General features: G+C 39.5%; 1 protein-coding gene across 4 annotated transcripts; it reads left to right on the forward strand.

The window, feature by feature from the left end:
• On the forward strand, positions 1 to 27,954 carry tfdp2 (transcription factor Dp-2). 4 transcript variants are annotated; one of them, XM_056756484.1, is made up of 14 exons: positions 1 to 136; positions 7,434 to 7,512; positions 9,491 to 9,551; positions 13,366 to 13,454; positions 16,961 to 17,091; positions 17,966 to 18,013; positions 18,122 to 18,154; positions 21,140 to 21,302; positions 22,821 to 22,967; positions 23,886 to 23,954; positions 24,715 to 24,866; positions 25,657 to 25,823; positions 26,729 to 26,771; positions 26,969 to 27,954. In XM_056756484.1, the coding sequence occupies exons 2-14, from the start codon at positions 7,498 to 7,500 to the stop codon at positions 27,078 to 27,080; spliced, it is 1,230 nt and encodes a 409-aa protein (XP_056612462.1). In that variant the 5' UTR covers positions 1 to 136; positions 7,434 to 7,497; the 3' UTR covers positions 27,081 to 27,954. The 4 variants fall into 4 exon arrangements, with proteins under 4 accessions (XP_056612462.1, XP_056612463.1, XP_056612465.1 ...); XM_056756485.1 differs by having other exon boundaries at positions 22,824 to 22,967; XM_056756487.1 differs by lacking the exons at positions 1 to 136; positions 7,434 to 7,512; positions 9,491 to 9,551 and adding an exon at positions 10,319 to 10,550.
• The last annotated feature ends 1 nt before the right edge of the window (position 27,955 follows it).

Genomic DNA, 27,955 nt, shown 5'->3' on the forward strand with positions numbered 1-27,955 from the left:
GCGGGAGTTCGGCAGTCACTCAGGAAGTGCGAGCAGGGCCCTCAGTTTCTCTGCTCAGTGCTTTCGCTCTTATCCATTCGCACAGAAGTTGTCCGATTGACGGATCATTTCAACGCATTTTGACTCGTATTGAGAGGTAAGATGTCTTTTAGGAAATTGTATAAAGATAATGTGGGAAGATGTGAATGGACGTCGCACTTTAAGTGAATTGTGGACAAATGTGTCACTTTGACAGCAGCGTTTATATAGTTGTACAAGTAACGAAGTAAACAATGCACTTTAAAAGGTTGCGCTTAACAAAAACAACAGCGTTTGATTCGTTTGTTTATAGCAGGCAGCTAGCTGGAAGCAACGTGAACGACGATTTAAACAGTGCCGTTCAGTTCACTTTCGATACAGTTTCTCCACATCAGCGCTTAGATTCTCCAAAGAGGTCTTGCGGTAACATTAAACTTCACTTTTTAAATGATGGCTTCATGTACAGTAATAAAATGCGCAGTGAGAGACAATGACATATAAACTGCGGTTGTGTTGAGTGCAGAGCGCGCGAGCTGTCAGTGTGTGAGGAGGACGCGCACTGCTCGAGCTCCGGGCGTTGCGCCGTCGGTTTGTTCTGCAGCTTTTGCACATTTCCGCTGCTCGAGGACTCGGTTCCGACGAGCTCTCGATGATAAGACCCTCACATTCTCTCGGTTCTTGTCTTACCTGCTTCAGAAGAGTTGGATCGGAATGGTCAGACAAGTCATTGTTGATTTATTCATAAAAGTTTGAAGTCACCGAAGATCTGAGTTAAATTGATGTGGACTCGCGCACGCAATGCTGCACTTTTCAGCCAGCTTGGGTTTTTTTTAACATGTATTTTATGTAGAACAAGGCTAAAACTCGACAATATCAGTCAGAATCATCATATAATCATCTAAATACTCAACAATATTAGTCAGAATCATCATATTATCATCTAAATCCTCAACAATATCAGTCAGAATCATCATATTATCATCTAAATCCTCAACAATATCAGTCAGAATCATCTAAATCCTCAACAATATAAGTCAGAATCATCATATTATCATCTAAATCCTCAATAATATGAGTCAGAATCATCATATAATCATCTAAATCCTCATTTGCCATTGTGTTGAAAGCAGTGATGGTGATGCTATGATACAGTGATGATAATACCAGTGGGACTTATCAGTAATTATTATTTTGACAACCATGGTGTTTACATGTTATTGCGTGTCCAGTCCACAGAACCATACTATTACCATGTATAAAAAAAACCTGCTTTTTACCAGAAACCTTTTTCAAGGTACGTGTTCAAAAATAAGGTATTGCGATAACGTTTTGTTTGTTAAAGTCACTGCGATTTATGTGAGAGTTGGCAGTATGATCAGGCACGTTTCTGATGTGAATTGTGTTTGTCTGTGGTTTCTATTCCCATTGAGACCGTCTGTTTTTGTGGTGTTTTGCACCTTTTTGCGATGACACACCTGAGCCTTGTTGCTCGGGCTTGTTCACTAGGCTGTGAAGTAAACATTCAAGAACACCTACAAGAAAAACATAAAGAGGCTTGAGCAGGTGTTAAACATTGAGTATTAGTATAGTGTGGTAATTGGGAAAGAAAGCTCCAGTGTGTGAGGTCATGGGTTTTTTTCTAGGCTTTGAGCTCTGAGATTGCAGGCAAGGCTGTGTCAGATTTGAGGCAGACATCTGTTGGTCCCGCACAAACGGTCTGGATATTTAATCCCTGCAGTGGAGAGGAGGAGGGTGAATGAGACCCTCACAGTGTGTGTGACAGGTGTCCCGCTGCCATTGAGCACCTCAAGCAAGTTCTCCTGCTTGTGAGCATGTATTTCTATCCCTGGTGGCCCTCTAGATACCTTTATCTGTTTATTTTTTTGTATCTCGGGGTTGTATATTTTGCAGATAAAGTTTGTGTCCGCTAGTTTAGCAGCCGAACACATTGAATGCAAAGTTCAAATGTATTGATCTGTTGTCCCAATACTGCATTGTTGTGATACAGCTGTCACGTGAGAGGGTTCGGTTTGGCTTTGTGTGTTTTTATTTGCACACGCACAAAAGAGAGTGAAAGGACAGAGAAAACACAGGCCTTTTTGGCGCCATTTCCCAGCTGTCCTACTCGGTCGTGTGTACTCTAGTGTCACTGTAACATGCCCCTTGGGACACGCTTGCATACAGTTAGCGCTCCGCAGGCTGCATGTGTTAACAGAACGTAGGTTTGTGTTTGTGCATCTTGCTGTGTATGTGTAGGCTGAGTTCTCCTGGGAGACTAAACTTAACCTTCTCCATTCATGTTGCAACACTGCACTTTCCATTCTAGGAAGCAGGAGATCTAGCATCAAGTTTCTAGATTGCTCAAAATAAGTACATATATTTGCGGCAAGTGATTTACACTATTATGTTTTTTACAGAGAAATGGTATAGCTGGCTAGCATAATTCAGTAGTTTATCAAAATATGAAAATGCCAGGAAAAAGAGTCCAGGAGATGTCAATCCCCAACACTTGACTTTATTGTGTCACAATATTGTATGATTTACAGTATTTTGCAAATAATGTCCTTTGTGTTCATTGGGAGAAAATAACTTATTTGGGGAGTAAATTATGATAATTTTAATGATTAAACTTTACTATCGTTAAAGTAGCAAATATGTTTCTGACTTTTTTTTTAACTTGGAACAGCTCAAACTTTGTTTGTATGGGTCAGAGGGATAGATGATCTTGTTAGAGCCTCCAGCATTTCCTGTTGTAGGAATCCTGAGCATCTGAATTATGGAAAGTTGGACAAGCGGAGTATTTAAGACAAGCCCTTCTGAACCCATGTGAGTATATTTACTGTAATGGTGCGAGGTTTATAATCTGATCTGTTTTTACATAATGAAAAGTCCCTGGTCAGTTATCGATGCACATAACAGGCTGCTTAAGGACTAGGGATGTAACATTACTGTACTCACTGTACGATAATACCTTTCTAATAGATTGGTATAATGTACGGTATTTATCGTAATGTTTCAAAATCAAATGACAAATGATGACTTGGAAACGTGCCATAAGCGCTCTCTTTTCTTTATCCTCTAATCATAACTGTTGTTCAGAGGTATGAGTTATAGTAAAAATCCCTTTAATAAAATTAAATAATTGCACCAGATGGACCTTGCCAAAGGTAAAATCTATTCTTTTTTCTAACATTCTCTACGTTAGGCCCAGAAGACCTATCGTTTCATACTTGCTAAGACTACGTTCGGGGTCCTATGTCTTGTGTTTTTGTTCATGTACATGCATGAATGGAGTTTGAGCAGGTGTAGGGTCTTCTGTAAAAACACTGCATTGTCGCCTTGTTCCATGGGGCTTTGCGCTTCCTTTTTTCAGTGACCCTACATGACTGTGTTGCGGAGCTGTTTGTATTTCAGACACGCACACACGCACACGCTCCCTCAGAAGACCAAATGTCACCCTCCTCCTTCTGTTGTCCTCTGTGTAGCCCACGCTAATCAGTTTGGCTATAGTAGCAGAGGCCTCCTGCAGAGCTACAGAGCTTTGACAGAAGGAGTGAAATGGGATGCTCCTCCAAAGACTCTGATCTGCTGTGTCAAACTTATTTTATGCGTTGCATGAGAATATCATCACACTTTGTTTCGCACGTCTTACTATATGTCCCACACTAAATGGTTGATGACCTCGCTGTTGCCATGGAGATGAGCCGAGCCATACAAGTGACAGATGGAGAGGGATACGGAAAGTAGAGGGAGTGGTCTGTCTTAGAGGACGCAACAACCCCACTGCACTGTTGAAAAAGCTGACAAGTGCATCTTAGTGACCCAACCCTCCTTAAGTGAGTTGACTAGATTCGCACTGGCTCTGTAGGATGAAAATTATATTTGTAAATTTAAACATAGAATAGGCATAATTAGAAACCCAAACAGTTTGTTGAGTCGAATAGGTCTTGGATCAACGTGGGTCAACAACAGATACAACAGGTACACCAGAACCGTCAAGCAGTCATAACCCCACAGTCTAGATCAATGACCCCACTCCCCTAAACTATTCTAAAACTATCAAAGGCAGTCCGTCTATCCTGCCCCCTCCTGTGCTGTGTCAGTCTCAGACTGGGGCAGAATCGCCTCTTCCAGGTCACTGGTCTTCGCTCCATCAATAATGGAGATCGAGAAGGAAGAGAGGACAGTGATGAGAAGGATAAAAGAAACAGAGATGGGGGAGAGAAAGAGAGGTCAGGCTGACAGACGAAGAGCTTGGGGATTTATGGCAGGACGGAAGACAAAGACAATAGAGGAGAAGACAGGGGGGTGTCGGGGGCTTATGGTAAGGAGGTTATGTCTTAAGGTTGCATATCATTGTGGTTCTGCAAGTAAGGCAAAGGATGCAGTAAAAGTAGCAGTTGACTGAAAAAGACATGTTTTCTTCAAACTTCTTTAACGGACAACCACGCTATCATAACCATACCATATTTTTCCTGGTGGATTTTGCAATTCATCTAGTGAGCATACTCATATTCACATTTAAAGCATCACTTTTTTCTGTTTTGTGCTTTGCATTTGTGAATGCATCACAGTGGTATGCGTTCTAAGCATTTTTCTGCTGAACCATCAGGCATGTGAAAACCACAACATGACTGTGCTGAAATGAGCATGGCAGTAAACTTCCTTTACGTAAGACAATAGACCATTCTTACTTATAGTTATTGCTTGTTTTCTATAGATTTATATTGAATTATTGTTTTTTTGTCTCTAGACTTGTTTAAGTTACAGTTAGTGAATCACTTGGTGCTGTGCACATACTTTAATGCTGAAGGACATAAACTAATGCCTAACCTTAAGTATGGCCAGTAATACTTGCCTGGGCAAACACCACTAATTAGACAAACCAACTTTTTGTTGTGATTGAAAGCAAGCTCAAGGGTTTCAATAAATGAAGGTCAATATATCTTATTGAAATACGGTCCTCAATAAATCGCCTGGAATCTCAAGAGTACTTTTTGAAGTACTTGTCTGTGATTTGGGAAACAAAGCACAACAACGGGCTTGATTTACATTGTGTAAATGCAGTCGTTATTCGGTCACTGTGCTGTCCTGGTCCACCCTGTCTATACTCTTACTCAGCAACAAGTTCTCTTTAGTGTCATGTCACCAGAGCAGCGTGTCAAGCCACGGTATGCTAAGTTGCCTTACATATACTGGGTGGCTTCACCCTTACCCAGTAAAACAGTGAAACAGAAATTGGGGGGAGGGCAAATGACATAGAAAAGCAAGAGAAAAGAGATGGAGAGACCTCCAGCCACTTTGAAGCTTCTTTCTGGTTCCTGTGTCGAGCTTTTCCCCCGTGGGACAAAAGGCCATTATGTGAACCTCAGGCAGGGAGCTGTAGGGGGTATTGTGGGACTGGAGCGGTGGGCGGCAGGGCTAGATCCCCAGTCTATTGATCTGCTCAGTCCATTCTGCCTCACCCCCTCCACCACAGCCAGGCTTACCAGCTGTCTGCTCTACGCCTCTCCCAGTAAGCCACAAAGACACACACACAGCAGTTTATATGGACTCAAGCATTACCATACTTATTGGACTTTGAAAATAATGGTGGAGCAAATTCACAAACATATAGTCATGCACTAGAATGAACAAAAGTGTTCGCACGCAGCATTGATCAGGTGGATGGATGTTCAATGACACGCTTATGTTTGCACACTTTATGTGCGTTAAGGTGCATATTTAGTGTGCCATTGTGCCTACAAGAACATCAGAGTGCTGTTTAAGCGGATGACCTACAATTTGTGGTGTGCATATGCTTGAATTTAAAGGTCACATGTTGCATATGTTGGTTCACCACACCAGCCGTACAAATCGGAAACTAATGAAACTTCACAAAAGTCACTTGTACACTCAGCAGTATTTAAAATACCTTGTGAAGTAGACAGAAGCTGCCGTAAATGTGAAACTCCCTGTGGGTTGGTGCAATGCTGTTGTTGTGTTGGCAATGTTTTGGGCCATAAGTGTACTCTGTGCATGTAAGGAGATGCTTGGCAAAGCAATTGCGACTCTGTTGTACATGCCTAACCTGTGTTCTTGCATTAATGTTGTGACAACAAACCTTGATACTCAAGGTGACAAAATCTGAGTGCCAGTTAACTAAATGTGCTAGCTATAAAGATGTCAGCAGTTTTATTCATTCATACTAAGTTGATATGACAGTAGTTGACCTTCAGTCAATGATTGAAAGACTTATAAATAGAATTGTATGACAATCCCAAGTAGTTGTGATTCCCAAAATGCTCAACCAATGCTGAGAATGCGACATGTTGTATGAGCTTTTATAAATGCATTTCAAAATGCAACAATTTGCAAGTTTACATACGTGTTCTGTAAGGTTCGGGCCTTAAACTACTTTACAGTGGCAATGTTGTTTACTGTCTTACTCTTTACAATAAGACCGCTTCAAACTTGTCTTCATAAACCTTAACTCTTTCCATGCTAGCGTTTTTAAGCAAGATGCCAGTAAGAGTAAACATATTTTATTATTTTGAGCAATGGAGCTTATTTATGGCGGTTGGCAGCAAAACAAAATACTGCAAAAAATTCCAGAGAGTTTGGGAACTCTTACAACTAAAAGCTAAAAACACATTAAAATGTGTATTCTTGTGTTTTAAATCCAGTGACGCTGGAAATTACTACTCTTTGACCAATCAGTGATCTTTGTGCAAACATGGTACATTTTGTTATCGTTACGATTCGCATTGGAACCTCAACGGAGCTGTTACTTAAAAAAAGTGGGAAAACCCCAAAAAGTGAGCTGTACCGTACCGTGCTGTATGCAGTAGAAAAGCACCAATTATGACTTCCCTACGTCTTACAAAGGAATCAGGTGTTCCTGGACACTGAAATGTTTCACGGAATTGTGTTTCCTGATATTGTAAGCAGTTGAGTGTTTTACCACCTGCGTGCTCACGTAATGTTCACATGATGAAGTGACGACACGTCCATACTCTCTATAGTCCCACTCTGGTGGTAACCAATGCACTGGACAGCCACAAAAAATGTGAGTGGTCTCTTGGGAATAGCGCCTGATTTGGTTTACTCTGGTTCAACTATAGTTTCTGTATAACTGAGAGTTTTGGATACATAGAACCCAAATGTATCTTTCTCTCTCTCACACACACACACACACACACACACGCACGCAAACAACTTACCCAACGGGGGAGAAAGTTTGGATGTGGAATGCAGCAGGGGTTCAGAAAGGGGTGGGATGTCTCCTGCTCTCACTTTTTCCTTTTGTCACTCTGGTCAGAAGTGTTATCACCATCCTCACTGAGGGCTTCCCTTTCCTCTAGCGACCTTCTTGTTGAGCATCAGGTCAAAAGACACGTTCACCTGCTCACCTATATGTCCGTGTGTTTCTGCAGGGGACTGCGCAGCGCTCAGCATCAGGGGATCTGATCAGAACGAAGGTCCCCCGTCATCTTTAATATGATGGCCAATGCGGTGAGTTTCAACATGTGTGTCTGTGTTTATGACGATGTGTAAAGATCAAGTTTTGCAGTATACTTAAAGGGACAGTTCACGGTTTTGTCAAGTCACTTACAGTTCAAGTGTCCGCATGTTAAAGGCACTTTGTTTCCGTTGTTGTTTTCGAAAACAAAAGAAAAAAGAAAGTCTTTGAAGGTGAAGCCTTTTGATGTCGTTTCATGCTAAAATCTCCCTTTTATCTTGGCAATGTTACACTAACTTTATAAATAATGATCGTCTGAAATAATTCAAAGTGTTAAGTTGAGAGGGACAGCTTTAAATGAAGTATAGTAATTTAAAGAGTATCATTGATTTTCCTTATCTGCTTTAAATAGGTGTTCCTTGGCAGAAGATAGTTTCTATTCTCACTTTTAATCATGCAGTATTTTGTATGAAATCTTGCGTCTAACACTCGCGGGGAACCCATGGCCACATTTTTCGAACGTTTTTTAATAGGGTTACTTTACCCAAAAAAGAAAATTCTGTGATCATTTACTCACCTTTGAGTTGTTGCAAAACTGTATAAATATCTTTGTTCTGATGAACACAGAGAAAGATATTTGGAAGAATGTTCATAACCAAATAGATCTTGCCCCATTGACTCTCATAGTTAGAAAAAATACTTTATCATCTTTTTTGTTTTGTTGAACACAAAATAAGACATTTTGAAGAATGTAGGACAGCTCTGGTGCACTTTTGTTTACAATTGTATTTTTTCCTATTATGGGAGTCAATGGGGGGCAAAGTCTTATCTGGTTATAAGCATTCTTCCAAATATAATTTTTGGGTGAAGTATTCCTTTAAATCATCCTCCGGGACGTCATGTTGACGAAATCATAGTGACATTCTCTGCGACCTCCGACCGTTCTGAATAGATGTCTCTGTAAACTTTGCCGACATCTGTTTACTCATCCGTTTAAAGCGCTGAATGCTATAGATTTTCTCTGTCTTTCAGTGGCTAACACCACAGATTTGATTCAGCCCTCTGATCGAGAGTTCGTATGCTTGTTTTAACATGTTCATAGAGGATGAGGTTATAATTTCTCTGGGAAGACATTTGCTTGTATGTTTTGTGCTAAATATAGCGGTGTCGTGCTCCCGGAATACAGTGTATAGAACTTGTTTCCTTAGGTTATGAAGTTATGACCTACCACAGCAGTAGTCGGGTCTACTTTATACTCTGATGCGTTGAGACATTATGCTATCAGTATAGAGACAGACCTCTATCCTACTACAGTCTGGACAGCTGTTATAGATTCAATGATCTGAACCATGTGGGACACATTACTGATAGTTCAGAGTCAGACTAAATGTGCATTTTAAACAGGCCATGAGAACCGAATTCAATACCTTCTTTCTTGCTTCTAGACTTTGAAATGTTGCTCAAGTTAAATAAGTATTTCATATAGGGAAAGATCAAAAATATTCTTGCAGGGGTGCCACGTAGGAGTGGGTTGGGAAACACTGTTCTAAGTGTTAAGCTTCATGACAAACGATACTGTTATCAGTAAACAGTCTGCATTTGGTAAAATTTACCTAATAAATATTTCAAATTCACATTTCATGTCTATTAATATTTTTCTGATGTGGCAAGTAGCCATGTAATAAGCAGGATAATGTACAATCAGCCGGCTGTAACAACAGTCTGCCTCTACTTTGTCCCTTACTGAACACATAGTTATGTATATTACAGTGCATTTCTGTCAATACTGCCCCCAAAATTACACACTGGACCTTTAAATGACACTTAAAAATGTATTGGCTGGATATCATCACATTAGATAACACCGTATCAAATCAAGTGAAAAAGAAAGACAGCATACTCCTCAGGCAAACCAATTCACATAAAGAAGTTTATGAACAAAGAAATGTATATTGTACATTTTACCAATTCGCTTTTAGTAGTTGTGACTCGTGAAAATGATTCACTTTTCAAATTTCTTCCTCATCTCAGGTTGGCGCTGCAGCTCTGTGTGGAGATCTCAAGGCCTTTCTACACCAAAACCTGACCAAAGGTAAAAGTCAACATTTGTATCATAGCATGAGCGTCATTCCTAAACATTACCATACAATACATACTCTGAGAAATAATTTATAAGCTTGACGAAAGTTTGATTCTTCAATCAGAGCTTCATTCACGATGGAATGAGTCCCTTTGTTTTTATTTACAGTCATGCACAGGCAATAAAAGAAATAACAGGCAATTACGAGCCGGCAGTAAAATTTTATGCAGTGCTGTTTTCTTGTAATAGTTATTCAAAGTGAAAAAAATGGGTTTTAAGGAAATAATTACTAGTATTATTATACCCCATAGACAGACTGTACATGCATCAACCAGCATCAGATATTAGCATTGCTTTCTCATGTCTCACATCAGTGTGCAGATGGGCTCGGAAATACTGGTAGCGATGTTTGGAAACCTGGTCTCGAATCATTTTTTTTGTTTTCAGTTACATTTACTATCATTGCTCTATATGCTGGTTATCAATAAAACTTTGGCTTCAGTTACTTATTAAGTTTGTAGCACTCATCCACCTGTGATTTTCCCATTAAGTTCTGATCAAAGCTCAAAGCACTATTACCGTGTTAGCTCAGTGTGAGAACATGTGTTCAGGCGGTTCCATTGTGCAGCCACTCATCTATTCAGTTTTTCTGCTCTCTGGGGCTTTCCACTGCTCTCAGATCAGGCCAGAGCAAGCGAGCGCCCATCCCCTGAGCAGCCGGCACAAGCAGTTAGAACGCAGACAACTGCGCCTGTGTTTGGAAAGAGGAAGTCCGTCGCAGGCCGAGACACGCTCTCAGTGAACGTGTCCGCCGTCTGCGCGTTTCCCAGTCTGCATGGTTGAAAGTCCACGTGTGGGTGGGTGGACTCCCTCTGCGCTCGCTCGGCAATGCCTAGCGAGCCTCTCAAGTTTCCGATGAATGGTAACAAAAGGGGACCGAGGGAGAGAAAGAGGGACAGCAGATCCCAGCCTGCTAGGCGGCTTTGAAACATGCTCTCCACTCCTCTTCAGGTAAATCCTACATGTCTGTTTTATTTCTCCCCCCCCTCCCATTTCATTTCATTCAGAGGTTGTGTAGGAACAGCTGGGAAACCTGCACGTGCTTCTGGATGGCAAGCAGAGGGGAAGTCTTAGCCTCTCTCTCTCTCTCTGTTTTTGGGTCACTGTGGAAGTTCCTCCACGGCTCTGTTTAGGGGGAGGGGTAGTGGGGGCGTCCCAGTCTGTGCATGGGGCTCGAACTTGGACTTTTCATCAGATCATAGGAGAAATAGTTAAATGTGAGAAGGATGGAAGTGCTCGTTCTCCCCCATCAGAAAAGAACAGGTACATCTGGATTTTGATGAAGGTCTAGAAGCTTTATTTGGAATGCTTTTTATTTCAAGCTCTCCATTATTTTATTTCTAAGGTGTTTGTCAGAGCGATGTTATGCGTTTAAGTGGGTTCTTTATAGCTGCAGATCAGTTTTTGGGCGATTGGTGAGATGTTTCTCAGGCACTGATGTTGTTTCGAGTCGTGTTGATGTTTGCCATTGCATGTGCTGGCATCTGTATGGGCAGACCCCAGGTAGTAATTGTGTGTTTTTCTCGTGTGTGTCTCCTCTTGCTTGTTCCAATGTATAGAAGTCATTCTTGATGTCTCGTGTATTTTGTTGGTATAACGAAGATTATAATGTCAAACAAACACTGAGCACATTGTGTGTGTGTGTGTGCTAGACTGCTGCTCAGCTGTATTCTAATGTGGCTTTGCTCATTGTTGCTTTGAAGAGCATGCGGCACTGACGCATTCTCACACTGAGGCCCTTCAGACACTGCAGACCTGCTGCCATACAGTCATTCATTACACCAGCTGTGACATTTTCTTAGCCGCTATCATGGGATAGGTTTATTACTGTGGGTATTTTGTAACCCTGGTTGCTGTCTTCTACGCAGTCATATCAAGAGTATATTGACCTCAAAACTGTTCGTTATATTCGTTTGTTTCGGTAGGATTGGGGATTTTGGGTAACATGTTCTATTTCAATTTTCACGGTTCGTTAGAGTGACGGTCAAAACTGCTGTCGAATTTTGTCAAAGTAAGAAATCATTTTTTAATTGATGGTTGGTACGTAATGTTATTGTAAGCCGTTGGTCACACTAGACTTTGTGTTCCTCTCATTTCCTATGAATGGAAGTGTAAGCGCGGGAGAGCGGGAACGCAAGCATATGTGAGGTTTTTTTGTCTTTCGCTGCGTAGAAAGTAAATGTATGGTGAACTCTGACCTCGCAAAGCCAAACACGTCACTGGTCTAAACGGCACTGCTTGACCTCTTTACTAAAGATAAACATGGAAGAAACGAATTCAAACTTAAAGCTGCAATCCGTGACCTCTCATTTTGAACATAGAAAGTAAAGAGATTTGGGTAGTTGACAGACTAATTTACAAATGTTTCCTATGGTTTGACTGCAAAAATTTTGAAAAACATTTAAAGGCTATAATACACTACAAGACTTTTGCTCAGATTATGCCCAGATTTTCAGGACTTGTTGCAGAAAGTCTGTGCCAGTCTGAAGATTTGATCAGTTAGTGTATTTCTATTTGAAACTATCTGCAGTGTATGTCTGCAAGTGTATGATCTATTCAGATTTTAAAAGTCTTGTAGAGTATTCCAGCCATAAGATAAATGTCCTTTATGCTAATTGATATGATAAATATTAATATTCATAATATAAAACATTTTTTATTAAACATGTAATATTAAACGTTTTTTCATTTTGCTGTCACATCATAGGACGAATGCACAAGTTTTTCATCAACTACTCATTAACATCAAGTAACCTGCTATTTTCTTTTTCTTACATAGATGGCGCTATAGAGGCAAAATTGTAGGATGGACTGGAGTCTTGTCACAGGACACAGCAAACTTATTTTTTTATTTTAAGTATTAAATCAAAACAGAAACCATCAGAGCGTAGTCACATATCATATGTGTTGGAGGTTTGTTTCAGAATTAATTTATATGTAAAAAAATTGTGACTCTCCTGTTACAGTCATGTTTAACACAGTACACAGTCTTATCTGCTCATTTACATTGGTCAATATCTACTGTGACGCAGAGGTTTTACTCAAAATGGAGAGTTTTTGTTTGCAGGCATGCATTGAGTGGGAGTTTTGGCATGCGTCGTCTCATTCAGACAGTACAGGGTGTGTTCAACCTTGTGCGTGAATGTGCGGTTGTGCGCAGTTGCGGAGCTGATTTGCATGACTTTGCATGACTTTGCATTTGATAAGCCACAATCTTTCAGTGATTTGCATCTTTATTTAAAAGACACCACAGAATTTAAAAAAAGGAACGTCTGTTTCAGGATCTTTCCCAGTATGCCTCGCCCTCTGTGACTGTACTGTAACCCTCCCTCATACATTACTACACGATAACAGACACTTTTTGTTTAGAGACATTTACTGCACTCTAAAGTATCTGGATACTCTAGCCAAGCATAGAAATGTAGCAATTGCATTACGTAACAAAATCTAAAACCAAACGGGTGAATTTTATTAGATGTTTAAAGTCAGCTTTCCTCGGCTAGAAAAATAAGCAAAGATGTACTTCCTTACATTAACTATGGCCACATTTCTTTATAAACGTCTCTGTTTTGTCGAACACAAAAGAAGATATTTTGAAGGATGTAAGAAAGCAAACAGTTGACTATCATTGTCATTGTATGGTAGTCAATGGTGATGAAATGTGTTATGAAAGCACACAATCCATAAACTATTGCTCTTCTATGTAGAGACTTTCCTCACAGCTCTGTTTCTACACACAATGCTGACTGTGTTTATGTGTTTGCAGGCAACATTTCCCTGGTAACACCGTCCAGTTACAGCCCAACCACCAAGATCACACTAGGAACGGTCAATTCCAATGTGGGAGCCCAGATGGTTAGTGTCACACCAACACACAAGCTTACTGTGCAAAAATTATTTAAACACATGCAACCAGACATCCACGGAAAGCAAGAGTTCATAACCTGCCTAACACAACTAGGTTTACGACTGGGGCTGGACAGTATAGCTAAATATTTTGATGTTTCTCTTTTTAATGCTGTTTGACAGATTTTTGACAGTATTTGTGTTTGCTCTGAAATGGCTTAAGGGTCACAATCGCAGCATCCGAAATGACAGTACGTATTGAATTTAAATACGGGGGGAAGTACCTGCCTTTTGACCGTTAAAATTGCACGTTCTATGTGGTATGATTAGGAGTAATACATTTCAGACATACTACATCCGTTTTATGGTCATATGACCCCTGGGCTTTTGACCTATGACGTATTAACAACAACTTGTACGTATGCGCTGATAGAAACATAATTTAGTAACGAGGAACTCATTTATAGGCACTTAATTCAGTTTTGCACTATTTTTATTGGATTTATAATCAGGAAATTTTATCGTTGCTCATCTCCCAATGCATCATGGGATAGAGTAATGTCCCTCTGATCCACGCTCACAAATCTCCCATTCGTGACTCATGCTTGTTTTCGCCTACTATATAGTGTGGAAGTAGGTGATTTGTGACGCAGGGAGTATGGAAGCAAATAAGAGACATAATGTTTTGAAATTTAACAGCCTATGAATACTTGATTTTGAATTATTTTACTTAGGAAACCATGTATCTGAATTTATTTGTTTCGAATTTACCTCTATGAAATTTAAATATGAAAATTCTTGATTTCCAATTTAAAAACCTGAATTTAATGCTCAAATTCAGATACAAAAAAAAAACTAACAGAATTTCAGATAAAATACATTCAGATTGATCAAATTTGATTGCACTTGTTCAGATCTCAAATTTCAAGTTAATACTTTTCAAAGAAAACATATGTCTAATTCGACTGCTCAAATTCAGATCGAAAAATTCAAGTTAAATATTCACATGGTAACATCCGGGCTACCCAGGATAGGAAAAACAGTTGAGCCCAGAGCCCGTCTGCAATTGAACCAAACCATTGTGCCGAACCAATGAACCGAGCCGATGAACCGAACCGACGTCGGTCGAAAAATAATAATAATAATAGTTCCAAAAAATAATTAGCAACAACATACTTTTGTTCTGTAGAGTCTGATTGTACATAAACAGCAAACTTACCGGAGCGCCTTCGTTTTCCCTAGAAGTCATCTTCTTAACAGGTTTAATATCCGTGCCTTGGCCTCTTCTTGGATCATGACAGACAGTCAGGTTGTCGTGCTCTGATAGGCCGCCCGACGTCGGTTCATTGGTTCGGTTCAATGGTTCGGTTGAACCGATAGATCAATCTGAATGTAGATTGAATAGATCAATCTGATTGTATTTTATCTGAAATTCTGTAAGTTGATTTTTTTTTTATCTGAATTTGTGAGCATTAAATTCAGGTTTTTAAATTGGAAATCAAGAATTTTCATATTTAAATTTCATAGAGGTAAATTCGAAACAAATAAATTCAGATACATGGTTTCCAAAGTATTCATAGGCTGTTAAATTTCAAAACATTATGTCTCTTATTTGCTTCCATAAGGGAGAGACACTATAGTTTGAAATAAACAGCTGTTAACTTGTTAGAAAGATAATACACATTTAAGTCATTTCTTACCGTTTGTTTTAGAAATTAGAAATAAAATGCAAACTGGAAAGTTTACATTTTTTTGTGATGACGGAAACTAAATGTTAATTCAGTTTTGAAACTAAATTATTTGAAAGCGACTGATTGAAACTTCCCAACTCTTCTTCCATCTTTGCTATCAAGATTTGAAATCAAACTTATTTTTTGCAATTAACAGCTAACAATATTCACTATCTTTGTGATTTTTATATTGTCTGCAGTGTATATAGAGTATCATTTCTGACAACCAAATATTATCCAGGTCTTTTATTCTTTTAACAATTTACTAAACACTGCTTTTGCAAAAACTTTTCATGTGGATGTGAGATATTATTCTGCAGTTCACATTGTGGCCTGAAGAGGGCAGTCATGTCCTTAGAAAACTGAGATTTAAATTCAGCTCTATACACTACAACGTCATGTGGTTCTGTCTGCTGTACATGAACAATAGATGACACATGGGGGGATGGAAAGAGGATGGTGTTTGTGGGTATGTACGGCTGTAGTGATGAAGCAAACAGACAAATAAAAATCACCAAGCAATGCAAATGTTTTCAGGATTTATTAACATCTGGCTCCCCCTGTGCCATGACTTTTTTTTTATTGCAGTTCAACCTGTTTGGCCGAACAGTAGAGCACAGGGTGGACAGTACAGAACAGGGTTGAAAGGGCAGTAGGAGTGATGTGGAAACTCGTTTAAACGTGTCATACTTTTTTGCATTTGTTTTGTTGTGTTATGACACGCTTTACCTTGCCGTCAACATTCTGTCACTGTAAAGGTGAAGCAGAAGGGTCTCTGCGAATGGCCTTATTACTGAGTGGATGCCACGAGAGGCCCTCATTAAGAATCTCGTTCGCTCGCTTCACTGATGTGTACCTCAAGCACACACACTTACATACAGATTCCTTTTTAAGTGAATAATTCTTCAACACATTCATGCAAATCACATCCTCCACACACGATGTCACCTGCATATCGATAACATGGTGCCATAGAAATGATGGTATGCTGGAATAAGGAGATAAGAGAAGCTGTAAATCGGCATGAAACACTAGCTTACTGCGTTTTACCTGGTATTGTGAAAATAATATTTGAAACAAGATAAAGCATACAGAATACATTTGTTTCATAAATAGTTGGACATGGATTTTCATGATCTCTTTAATATAAAGTCGTGGCATATAAATTCAATCATCGCGCTAGACATAAGGGTTGAGAGCATTGTGGGATATGGTTTGCTGCAGTAGGTGATCAATATTCTAGGCATACAGAAAATGTACACACTATGCACAAAATGCATGATGCATTATGCAACAGTACGCTAGTGTGTCGTTCCAGAAATAGCAAGGAGGATTTATCTCTTGAAACGCAGTGATGACGGATGAGGGCTGCTGTTCTTGTCTCTAGTAGGCCCTGTTTGCTCTCCCTAGAGGATGGAGCACATTAACGTATGTGGAGACATTCAGGTTAGCATTGAGAGAGCGATGAATGTGTAACAGGAAGACACCAGGTCTAAATTCGCGTGTGTTCTTGGAGTCAAAGCTTTTTTACAGGCAGCACTAGACTGCGTCTCGCTAGAAGCAAGGAGTCATTTGTCGGCGATTCATGTCATTGTTGCTTTGCAATTGAGCCGTCGTCTGAGTTGTAAATGCAGTGTGACTGATCTTTCTATGTAAGAACTCCTGTTAACACTGGAAAATGATATATAAGATATAACTTGAGATATAACTGTACCTTTCATCATCTGCATGTTCAATTAGCATTTCCTCTGATCACAAATTTCTCTCTTTTCTCCTCTCTTATAGATTTTAAGCACACCACAGAGATTGTCTCACCCTGGAAATATCCTCATTGGCAGCCCGTTCACACCGCACACGACACCGGTTGCCATGGTTACTCAGGCATTACTTCCCGAGGGCAATGAGTGGACCCCGGGGTGAGCTAACATACACTTTCCTATTTATAACACAGACTTCAATGTGAAATCTTGATTCTTAGAGCGCGCCACTGACTGTTCCATAAGTGTATGGGGGTTTGAAATTAAAGGGGTCATATGGAGCGAATACGAGTTTTTCTGTGTCTTTGGTGTGTTATAAGTAGCCCATGCATGTATTAGATTCGTAAAATTGCAAATATTAAAGTGTCGATACAAATGATCCATTTTATCTGAAAGCAAATGGTTAACCAAACCTGCCTGAAACGCCTCCTGTAACCACACCCACACAAATCTTCGTCAGTTCGTGGTGTGATTTGACTAAGACCCACAAATGTATTCGCAATTAAGGTACCTGTCAGTTCAATTGCTTTGGAACCTGATGTTCCAAATATGGTATGAAGATTTACATTTCCCGTCACAAGCTTGCAGTTTTCGACCAATTAATTTATACACATTGCATTACATGTAAAACAAACAATAATATTAGTTTTAGCAGTGTCATATGACCCCTTTAAGAGATTTTTATACTTGAGGTTTTACAGAGATAATTAGAATACATATTTTATGCGGATGAAAAATCATTTTGAATGGGTGCATATGTGTGTGCCGTCATTTTAGGGCTTTATCAACATTTGACGTACATTCAGCTCTGAAATCTGACACTTCCTTCGATATAATCTCATGATCCCAAGTGCTCACAGGAGACACATTTAAGAATCCTGTTAATACTAGAGATAAACGTCTCTCTGTCTCGCCTGTCCACTCGTGTTGGGATCAGCCGAAGCAAATGTCAGCAGCAGGTGTACACAGGGCCCTTGGTGTCCAGATTAACTGGGACAAACTCACATTTGTTTTACTTGCCGTTTCTTTGCAGAAACCAAAAAAGGACACATGACTACATCGATTCCTATTACTCAGACAGGTGGGCATCTCATTTTGTCACTGATATTTGATTCATCATAAAAATCATTAAAGCATTTATGTCATATTTAAATGTGTAAAATAAAAAATATAAATGTGTGTTTTGCAGGGATGGACTGTGTTCGAGTGATTCCCCATCTAGGTAAGTGAGCAGATCTGGGAAACAAACTAGGCATGCCTGTGGGACAAATGCTCGTTTTTTAGGTGGATTTATGAGGCTCAGATGTTGTGCGGGACAGTGGCTGATCACAGCTGCACCTCCAGCTGTGTTTCAGTGTCCCTAATGACTTTCTCCATATAACACGCAAACACACACAACCTCTCCTTCACCTCAGTTTCTTCATAATGACTAAAATGTCATTAGTATTGATGATGCAGATCATGGACCAGAAGGAGCTCAAACAGTAAAACATCTTATACGGAAGGCTGAAGTTCTTATCAATATAAAGATATATATATAGTTAAATATAGTAATGCATTTCTATCATTAAACTATGAACCTATTCATTATTTATGTATTTAGTTTATATGCAGTTATATTGTTATATATTCAGAATTTGACTGTAGGCCCCTAAAATTAAATTAAATTTGTATTATTTAGAAAATCCTTTGTCACACGGCTCGTTGGAATGCTTGATTCTGATTGGCCAGTCGCGACATTTGAACTTTTCCTCGTGGAAGGTCTGCATTCGATAAAAATGAGCTAAACTAATATTTAAAATCTGCTTTTTTCTCATGTGGCAAGTAGCAATGTAATAAGCGGAATAATGTACAAGCAGTGGGCTGTTGTGACGAAATAAGCTTCTTCAGTGTGATACAAGTCCTGACCACAATGTTGGGGCTTATTTCGGAAATAACCACTGGCTGCCCGTACATTATCCCTTACTTAATGCACGGCTACCCGTGGATTATCCTGCTTATACCATGGTACTTTACCAAGTTAAAGCTAGTATTGATGTTTACCGTATCATTTTTGATCAGGCTTTAAAGTTATGTTTTATTTTCAAGCGTTGATCCAGCTGACTGGAACTACCCGTGTATCAAACGGTTGTAATGCACACCTACCAGCCAATCAGAATCGAGTATTCAAACACAACATGGTATAATAGTAAATAATTGCCATAAAATTATACTTTTTTTGTTGTTTTCCATGCACACTTACTAATATTATCAAAACTTACTAACTAAATGAGAAATTCTTTGAATTTATTTTCAGATATGATAGAATGCTTTTCACTTTTGCCTTTTTAAAAAATGTAACAAACGTACCTCAGTTCCTTTTACATACCTGGTTGCCTGTATGATTCCTGAGTCTCTTGTTTCTGCATTCTGGCAGATGCATCTTTTCCTGCAAAAGGTCAGACGAGCCTCCCTCCCCCTCTATTCCCCCTACACTTCCTCTTTTTCATTCCTCCATCTCTCTCTCTCTCTCTCTCTCTCTCTCTCTCTCTCTCTCTCTCACGCTCTCTCTTCTGTACTTGGACTGCATTTCTGTAATGCTGAAACAGTCTTCACAAGAGGAGAGCACATCTCGACACTGTTGCTAAGCAGAAATGTGCATGCGTGGATGTCTTTCACACACTGGCACCCGTGAGAACCACTTGCACGTGTATACGCGTGTCACACTGGCATTCACATGTACAAAGAGAGCGGTGTGTGTGTGTCCTTTCTACAACACTGCAGTGCTTCACTCAATTAGAGGCAGATTCTGTTCTGAAATTAATTTGTGCTGACGACTGGAACCCTTAAACTGTTACAACTGTACCCTCCCCCTTTTCCTCTCTTTTTCGTCTGCATTTCCGGACTCCATTGAGCAGTGGTTACATAACTCACCCCACAGTGTAGATGCTCTGTATACTTGGGGTGAGAATAGATGAATGAATACATTTTTCTACCGATCATTCACATCTGGGCAAGCATTGAAAAACTGAGGCATCCTTTTGTTTTAAGTGAAACAGGCCCTGCGGCACTTATAAACATGCTGGCATGCGTGACATCAGATGCGTCACAGCATGCTTAACCAATAGTGAGAGGTTTCAGTTAGTGCGGCACAGAAACGCTTATGTTCACTCACTCCACCAGCACAGAGCCGTTATGTAACCTGCTGGTACCTGTAACAGCTTTTATTTCTTTGTTCTTCTCGTCCCTTGCGGTGTCTCTAATTTTTTGTTCTTTTTCATTGATGGTGCAGTCTGCACCTCACCAGGATTTACAGAAACTCAAAGCATTACATTTCTGAATTTTACCCAACATTCATGTTGATCTCAAATTGTGCGGCGTTGAGGAACAGCAGCCTGTTACGTGAATTAGTTTGATGTATTCGGATGCTGTAGAGTTCAACGCTCCTGGCGACATGGTTTTGCACGGGAAAACTTGTTGAAAATGTAAATATACTATAATCGATTTTAGATGAAGTGGATGAGTGTTGTACCCTTGCGGCGGTGGAGTCATTAAGTTGGTTTAGTCACACGTTTTTTTTCCCTCGTTCACACATGTCGTGAGCTTACGTGTTTTCTCACTTCTCTGTGTGACACGACCCCAGGCATAAGACCCAGTGAAATCCAAAACACACACAGGTTTATAAGATCTCACACTGAAATCAGCAAATTAACTAAATAAACTGGAAAAAATGAATCGAAAGCATCATCAACACAGGTCTGCAAGTAGAAAAAAAAGGTGCCTGTCACTGACAACACAGTTTGGTTATATCTGACTTGAGAATCCACTGCAATGAAAGGCCAGAGCAGCAGCAAGCCTGTGAAATGATCCTCATCGCGTTTCATTTCTTTATAATTGAGTGTCTTCAGTAAGGATTCATATTTGATTTGCATGAATAATTCAATGTTAAGCAGATAATAATTATGATGAAAAATATTGTGGGATATTTTATTTACCTCAGAATAGATTTAAAACGTATAAATAAAAGTAATATGTATACACAAATATTTCTTGACACTAATGTGAACTTGGGTGCAAAATGTGCTTAATTTATCATGACAATAATGCAACAACGATCATAAAATAGGCTTCATTTTTCTTTTGAATAGGGGTGAGATTTTGTGTATTTGCACAAAGCATGTTTTTGACAGTGTCTGTAAATGAAACATCACATTTTTTCTCTCCGCAGTAAGAGAATGAAGAGAGCAGATAAGAACGGTAAAGGACTAAGGCATTTCTCCATGAAGGTGTGCGAGAAGGTACAGAAGAAAGGCACCACATCCTACAACGAGGTGGCAGACGAGCTGGTTACTGAATTCACTCACGCCAGCAGCCTGATACCCACTGACTCGGTGAGTGTCTGTGAACGACAGACTTAAGACGTTTTTAGGGTTGTGTTATGACGTCAAACAGTGCAGGTGTCACAGATGTAAATGTTATTGCGTCGCATGTCAAAGCTGTTGTTTTTTGTTCACCTGTATAAATCCTGGTTGGATCTGTAAAGTTAGGAGTACTCACTGTTGATCAAAATGCCTCGCATATCAGTCACAAATAGACAGTCTTTAAGATTAAGACTAAATATATGAAGGCTTTCAACGGGATCCTTTATGATATGAATGCATAAAAAGGCACAATAACGTGGCCTGTTTATCAGTCGTTTGGATTCTCTGAATACTGTCAACGGCAGGAAACAAAGTAAAGAATCAACTTTCATGTCACACATTAAAAATGTTCCAATAAATTGAAAATGTATGTACGGAGCGTATAAAGTGAGCTCAACGCGGTGTAAATATTTGAGAAATAAAACACAGGCTTTTGAACCTGTAGCATTCCAAAGCTGATGTTGTACTTGAGAGGAGTGATATTTCAGTAAACATAGAAGAGATATTTTGCCGGGCAAAGTACTTTCGTACATCATACATTTTTGGAAATAAATATTAAGCTGTAGTTATGTTAACACATACAATTGTGAAGGGATGAATGTGGTTCCCACTGGCCAATGTTTAACATCCTTCACTCGTCCACCGTCTCAATGAAAAAAAAACAGAATCAAAGCATGAAGAAATTGTTTCACTACCAGAGCTGGGATTCTGTCCTTCGGCTTTAAAAGGATGCAAACTTCTTCATAACACATCTGTGAGACACATTGTTTGTTCATATACATTTATGTTTATGAACAATTCAAATCCGTCTCCCATCAGCACCACGACTCGACATGTGTGGAAAATTACTGCTTCATTGTCATGTTCTCATTGCCGCTTCTGATAAGTTAGTTTTGACACTTAATGGTTTATACCTAATGCGTATCTTACAGTAAACACTGCCGTTGACTACGTCTACCAGGCTGATCTTTCAGAAATAACAGATGTATACAGTCATGGTTACACCTCACCTAAAATGACCGTCAGTTAGTCAATGTGTGTTTACACAGCAGAGTAACAGCAGAGCTCTCCAGGTTTGTCCTGCAGCCTCTCATGTTAATGTGAACTGTGATTTATCTGTCTGTGAGTTATGAAGAGCAGTGAACACTTCCTGTAAGCGCAATCTCCACCTCTCGCCAAAAGCCTGAGGAAAAACAGCAACTCTGTGTTGCTCTCAAATGACATCTTTCGTATAATGGGAGTTTGAGGTTGTGTTTTGACTGCTGACCTCAGATCAGTTTATAAGAATGGCTCGTAGTGAATATTTGACAAGATGCTTTCTGACAGCACACGCAGTGAAATGCCAAAAAGTGTAATTAACCAAGACTTTACTGCAGATTTAGGAGGGTCGGGGATCAACCAGAGAGACGGAAATATGAAGTGCAGAAGAGATGATCACACACTGCGCCGCTCTTTGTGATGATATTAAAGGTGTATTTTCACACACAGCAGGTGTACGACCAGAAGAACATCCGTCGACGCGTTTATGATGCGCTCAACGTGTTGATGGCCATGAACATAATCTCTAAAGAAAAGAAGGAGATCCGCTGGATTGGCCTGCCCACAAACTCAGCCCAAGAGTGTCACAACCTAGAGGTGTGTGTGTGTGTGTTTCAGAGACAGATTCACATAATATAAATGACTTCTGATATAACTAAGATCCTTATTCTGATTAAGCATTTACATGCTCCACAGCATTATGATTATTTTTTATACATTTTAATAAACATATGCATAAAATATATAGTTGACCGGTTTATTTTCCCCATGCGTCTGTATTTGTAGCATCTGATAGTACTTTAGTTTGGACATGTGTATAGATAAATAAATATACCAAACAATATTTCGACATGGCACAAAATAGTTTTAATGCATAAAAACACCAGATTTATAATTCAGATCTCTGTTATATTGTATTGGAGTTTGGCTATATGGAGTTAATGTTTTTGATGCAAATAAATCATAAATCATGTAAACAAAACAGAATTGATTTAATTGACACCTACATTTAATTTTCATGCATACAGTATATCAGCATTCTGTCTCATCGAATGTGCACACGAGTACACAAAACCGTGATCATTTAAAAATAGTAATGCTTTTTCCTGCATTGTTGGGCTTTAGATAAAGCTGGAATAAAATACAAGTGTGTAGAAGTGTGTGTTTTTGAAGATCCCTCTGACACCATCTGTTAGTGTCACATCTGTGGTAGTCTGACAGACAGAGGCAGAGTGATGATGGAGAGGAGGAAGGGTGGTGGGGAGGGCAGCCAACGTACACGCACGCATGCACACAAACACACACACGTGTGAACACGCACATGCATCTTTACTCAAAGATGTGGGCCATCTAAAACTGTTATCTGTGTGTTACTGAATCCTCACAACTCGATACTTAGAGATATATTGTGCAACAGTTGAGTTCAGTGTATTATGGAGATGTACAGTAGGCTTATAAAGAATATATTCTCTTCATTTCTACTGACATAATTGTGTGTCTGTGGTTGTCTTTCAGTTGGAAAAACAGAAGCGCTTGGAAAGAATCCGGCAGAAAAGAGCACAGCTAGAGGAGCTGTTATTACAGGTTTGTACTACACCTGTGTGTGATTTGTTAGAGTAGCTTCTAAGATAAATCTTGACACAATAATATGAACCATGACAACGGATCATAACATTCACATTTAAATTGCTAAATATTATAACTTATTCTGTATATTAGTCGTGCAGTGCATATCAGCGACACACAATTTGAACTCTTCAGCCAGTTAGCATCAAAACCCAAACTAGCTTCAATCCACTCTTCCATTCCAACAAATGAAAGGATGACCATTAAACGGCAGATGAGAAGAGGAAGGAGCCATAGTCACTGGGACCAGCTGTGGAAAGCAGGAATCTCCTAATATTGATCGAGTTTTTCCAAGAAACTAAGACACCCAAGCGCCATCCATCTCCTGCCCACCCACACAATCACAGTTAATCATCACATTCTATTTGTAAGACATTCGACCCTTGCGCTTCAGCGCAGTAGCACAAAAAATTTGCGTTTCAGACGTGTACAAGTGATGCATATTGTACTGCAGTCGATAAGAGCGATGAAGTCATAGATGTTTGGTGCTAGGATATCGATCAGGTTTCGAGTGCTGCTAAATAAAACTCATTGGCTCGGTTCTAGTCCATGTCCAGCCTCTATGAATGCGCATATGTTGTGCTACGATTATGCATAGCTCTTGAATGATCAACGGTGTCTGATTTAATTTTGTTTAATGGGCTCTGTTTAAATGAAACTGCTGAAAGGCTCTTTGTATATGTATATTTTGATTTGTGCGTTTCTTGCATTGGAGCAGCAGATCGCTTTTAAGAATCTGGTACAGAGGAACCAGGCCAACGAAGCGTCCCCACAGTCGCCTCCCTCTCCAGGATCTGTCATCCAGCTTCCCTTTATCATTCTTAACACAGACGTCCGCACCGTCATCGACTGCTCCATCTCTAGTGATAAGTACGAGATTTTCCACGACCATTTTGTCTATCTGTTAATATTAGTGTTTGTGTCTTTGCTGCCCTTTTTGTGCTGGAGCAATGTCCGATTAAATAAAGGCATGGACGTAACAGACTGAGACATGAGGGGTCATATCGTACAGTACATCTGTTATTCTTATTTATAACTTTTGGGCCACTTGTATTGTTAAGCAAGGAAACACATGTTTATCATGCTTACTTTAATCCTCCGTAATCAAATCATCATCAAAAAACTGAACCTTTCTTTGCTTAAAATAAAGTTCAGTCACTTGTTTCTAAAATTGGGGTTATTTTGGTGGATACGCAGAGCACCAATTATAGTATCTGTGCTGCTTTTTATCTAGAACAACCTCTTTTTTTATTTTAATTGTGAGAACCAAAGTTAATGACATCATATATGTGTTGACATGCAGATGAACAGTTTGGTTCCAAAATGAGATAACTTTTTTAAATTAGTCAAAAATCTCCAATTAATATCAATCGAACTGCAGTTTTGTTTTGATATAACCCATAAAAACTAAAAAGTACAGCTAACTAACATAAGAAAACACAATAAAATATGTTAACATACTAAAAAAAATATACAATTTTGGAACCAAACTCTTCAAACATTGTTGAAATATAATGGGAATGTGATCATCTGTTTGATATAACGAAAGCGAAGCTAAATAGTGAGGTAAAATAGATCAAAACATGTATGTGTTCACATTGATTTTGAAAGCCTGTATTGAAGAATTTCAAACTTAACTCCCATTCATCCCTCCAAACAGGTGTGAATACCTCTTTAACTTCGACAACACATTTGAGATCCACGATGACATCGAGATCCTGAAGCGAATGGGGATGTCTCTGGGGCTTGAGAACGGCACATGCTCTTCAGAGAACCTCAACGTGGCCAAATCTCTAGTACCCAAGTCGCTAGAAGCGTATGTCCTTGGTGGGTTCCTGAAAAACTTGTGACACGGTTTCTGTTTTGTTTCTTTTTCAATAACATTTGGTCATTTTGTTTTGACACAAGCACTCCATTATTCCGTATCTTGTGCAAATTCTGGCACCTAAAGCCACAGATGCTTTTTATTAGTCCAAATATCACTTGTTATCTTTTCTATTTGTATTTGTCTATTACATGACAGGCAATAAGAAACTCAAATTAACCATTACAACCTTGTAGTCGCATGCATGCAATGTAAAAAGCTTTTTGTCTGCACTAGAAAAAAAACACCTGATTAGAGACATTGAGTTCTCTTATTGAGTTCAAGCATTTATACTGTACTGCGGTTTCACTACTACTTGGCCACACATTTACATTAATGTGACAACTAGACCAGCAAACTTTAAAACTCCGTGGAAGCCAATTCTTGGCATTAGGGCTGCCACACAAAAATAACAATATGAAGACGGGTGACAAAAAGAAATGTCTCGGTTGTTTTGTGTTCATATTATGGAAGTCTTCTGTAACTTCTTTTGTGTTCTCCAGAAGAAAGAATAGTTCCCCCCTAAAAAAAACTTTATTTACCACGACGTCATTCTAACCTGACTCTTTCTTCTGTTTTTCAAAAGAAGGTATTTTGAGAAATGTCTCCTTGGATTTGTTCATATTATGGAAGTCAACGGGGACCAATGTATCTTTTTTTGTGTTCTACAGAAGAAAGAATAGTCCCCCCCACAAAAAACATTATTTACCATCATGTCGCTCAAACCAACATGGTTAAAAGCTGTTTTGGGTTCTGCAGAAAAAAAGAAAGTTGTACGGGTTGGAAATGACAATAGAAATTGTTTCTGTGGAGATCTTGGTTGTAACGCAGGATTTTTATTTAATGTCATGTCATTGTATCCCAACAGGAATGGCCAGAAACTCCAACAGAACACCTCTCAGTCACACAAAGTATGTTTAACGCAAGCTTCTGTTAAACACACAACATTTAAATGTAGTAAAAATATATTTTCTTTCGTATGTAAATACATGCGGTACTTGCTAAGTTGGACAGACGGGGCAGCCCTCACTGCATAAATATCCAGATCACACTATTACAATAATTACTATTTGGACTCACTTTAAGATAACGCCACCTCTCTCCACAGTCGCAGCAGCACTGCCCCATCACACACCTCAGAGTCTCGGGGTCACACACCTAGCTCCTTCAACGAGGAAGAGGACGACGAGGAAGATGAAAATCCCTCTTCCCCAGAGTGAGCGTCCGCTCGCGGAACATCAGCCTTCGCTGTCTACACCGGGACAGGATTCCCGAGCAGTGCCGGGGAGGAACACCACACAGGAAATAAGCTGCCACTCCTAGCTATATTACAATATTTTTAACTTCCCTCACAATCGGTCACGTTCTCTTTCTCAGTTTATGGCTGAAGACTTTGGCTCGCGGAGAAACAGTTGGGTGTGTTTCTCAAGTGCTTTTTTCTATGCTAGCAGTTAATGTGAGAGCTGCAGGTCGGGCTGTAGAGGAGGGGACAAAAAGTGAAGGTTAACATTTGTCATTAAAGATCCTCAGTTTAATTTTTCTTAATGTCATTGTTCTTACTTTCTCCACGTCTCATCCTGAAGACTTTCAGATTCTTTCTGAAAATGTATTTATTTCGGTCATATTGGAATATGACAATATATGAGTGGGCTAGTGCCACTTTATTATCTTCGCCGTGGGGATCGGATAAGCATGGGAAGCCTGGATTGGAGTTGGAAGCTACCCGCATTCAAAACGGAAAATTGTTATTTTATATAAGTGGATTTTGTTGTATTACATAGTTTATTGACTGTCTTTATTGAAAGACAGTATCGATGGTTTTCATCAGCTGTTCTGGGTTCACGTAGCTTAGAGCATTCTGCTTAAGCTGTCTGAATGTTGCATGTTAGGAGATTTTGGTAGTCTTTGTGTGAGTGTGATGATGAAAACATTTTGTTGAATTTCAGAGTGGCCAATCCAAAGGGGAAACTTCCCTGATCCACTCAGGTCGCATTTTAAACTGACTTCAATCAACAGAATAACTCGTATGACTTTTGGTTTCGCAACTGTAACTGTATGTACATGTATACATATATAAACATATAATTTTGGTTAC

The sequence above is a fragment of the Triplophysa dalaica genome, chromosome 9 (genome assembly GCF_015846415.1).
Source record: "Triplophysa dalaica isolate WHDGS20190420 chromosome 9, ASM1584641v1, whole genome shotgun sequence".
In the NCBI taxonomy this organism is placed as follows: Eukaryota; Metazoa; Chordata; class Actinopteri; order Cypriniformes; family Nemacheilidae; genus Triplophysa; species Triplophysa dalaica.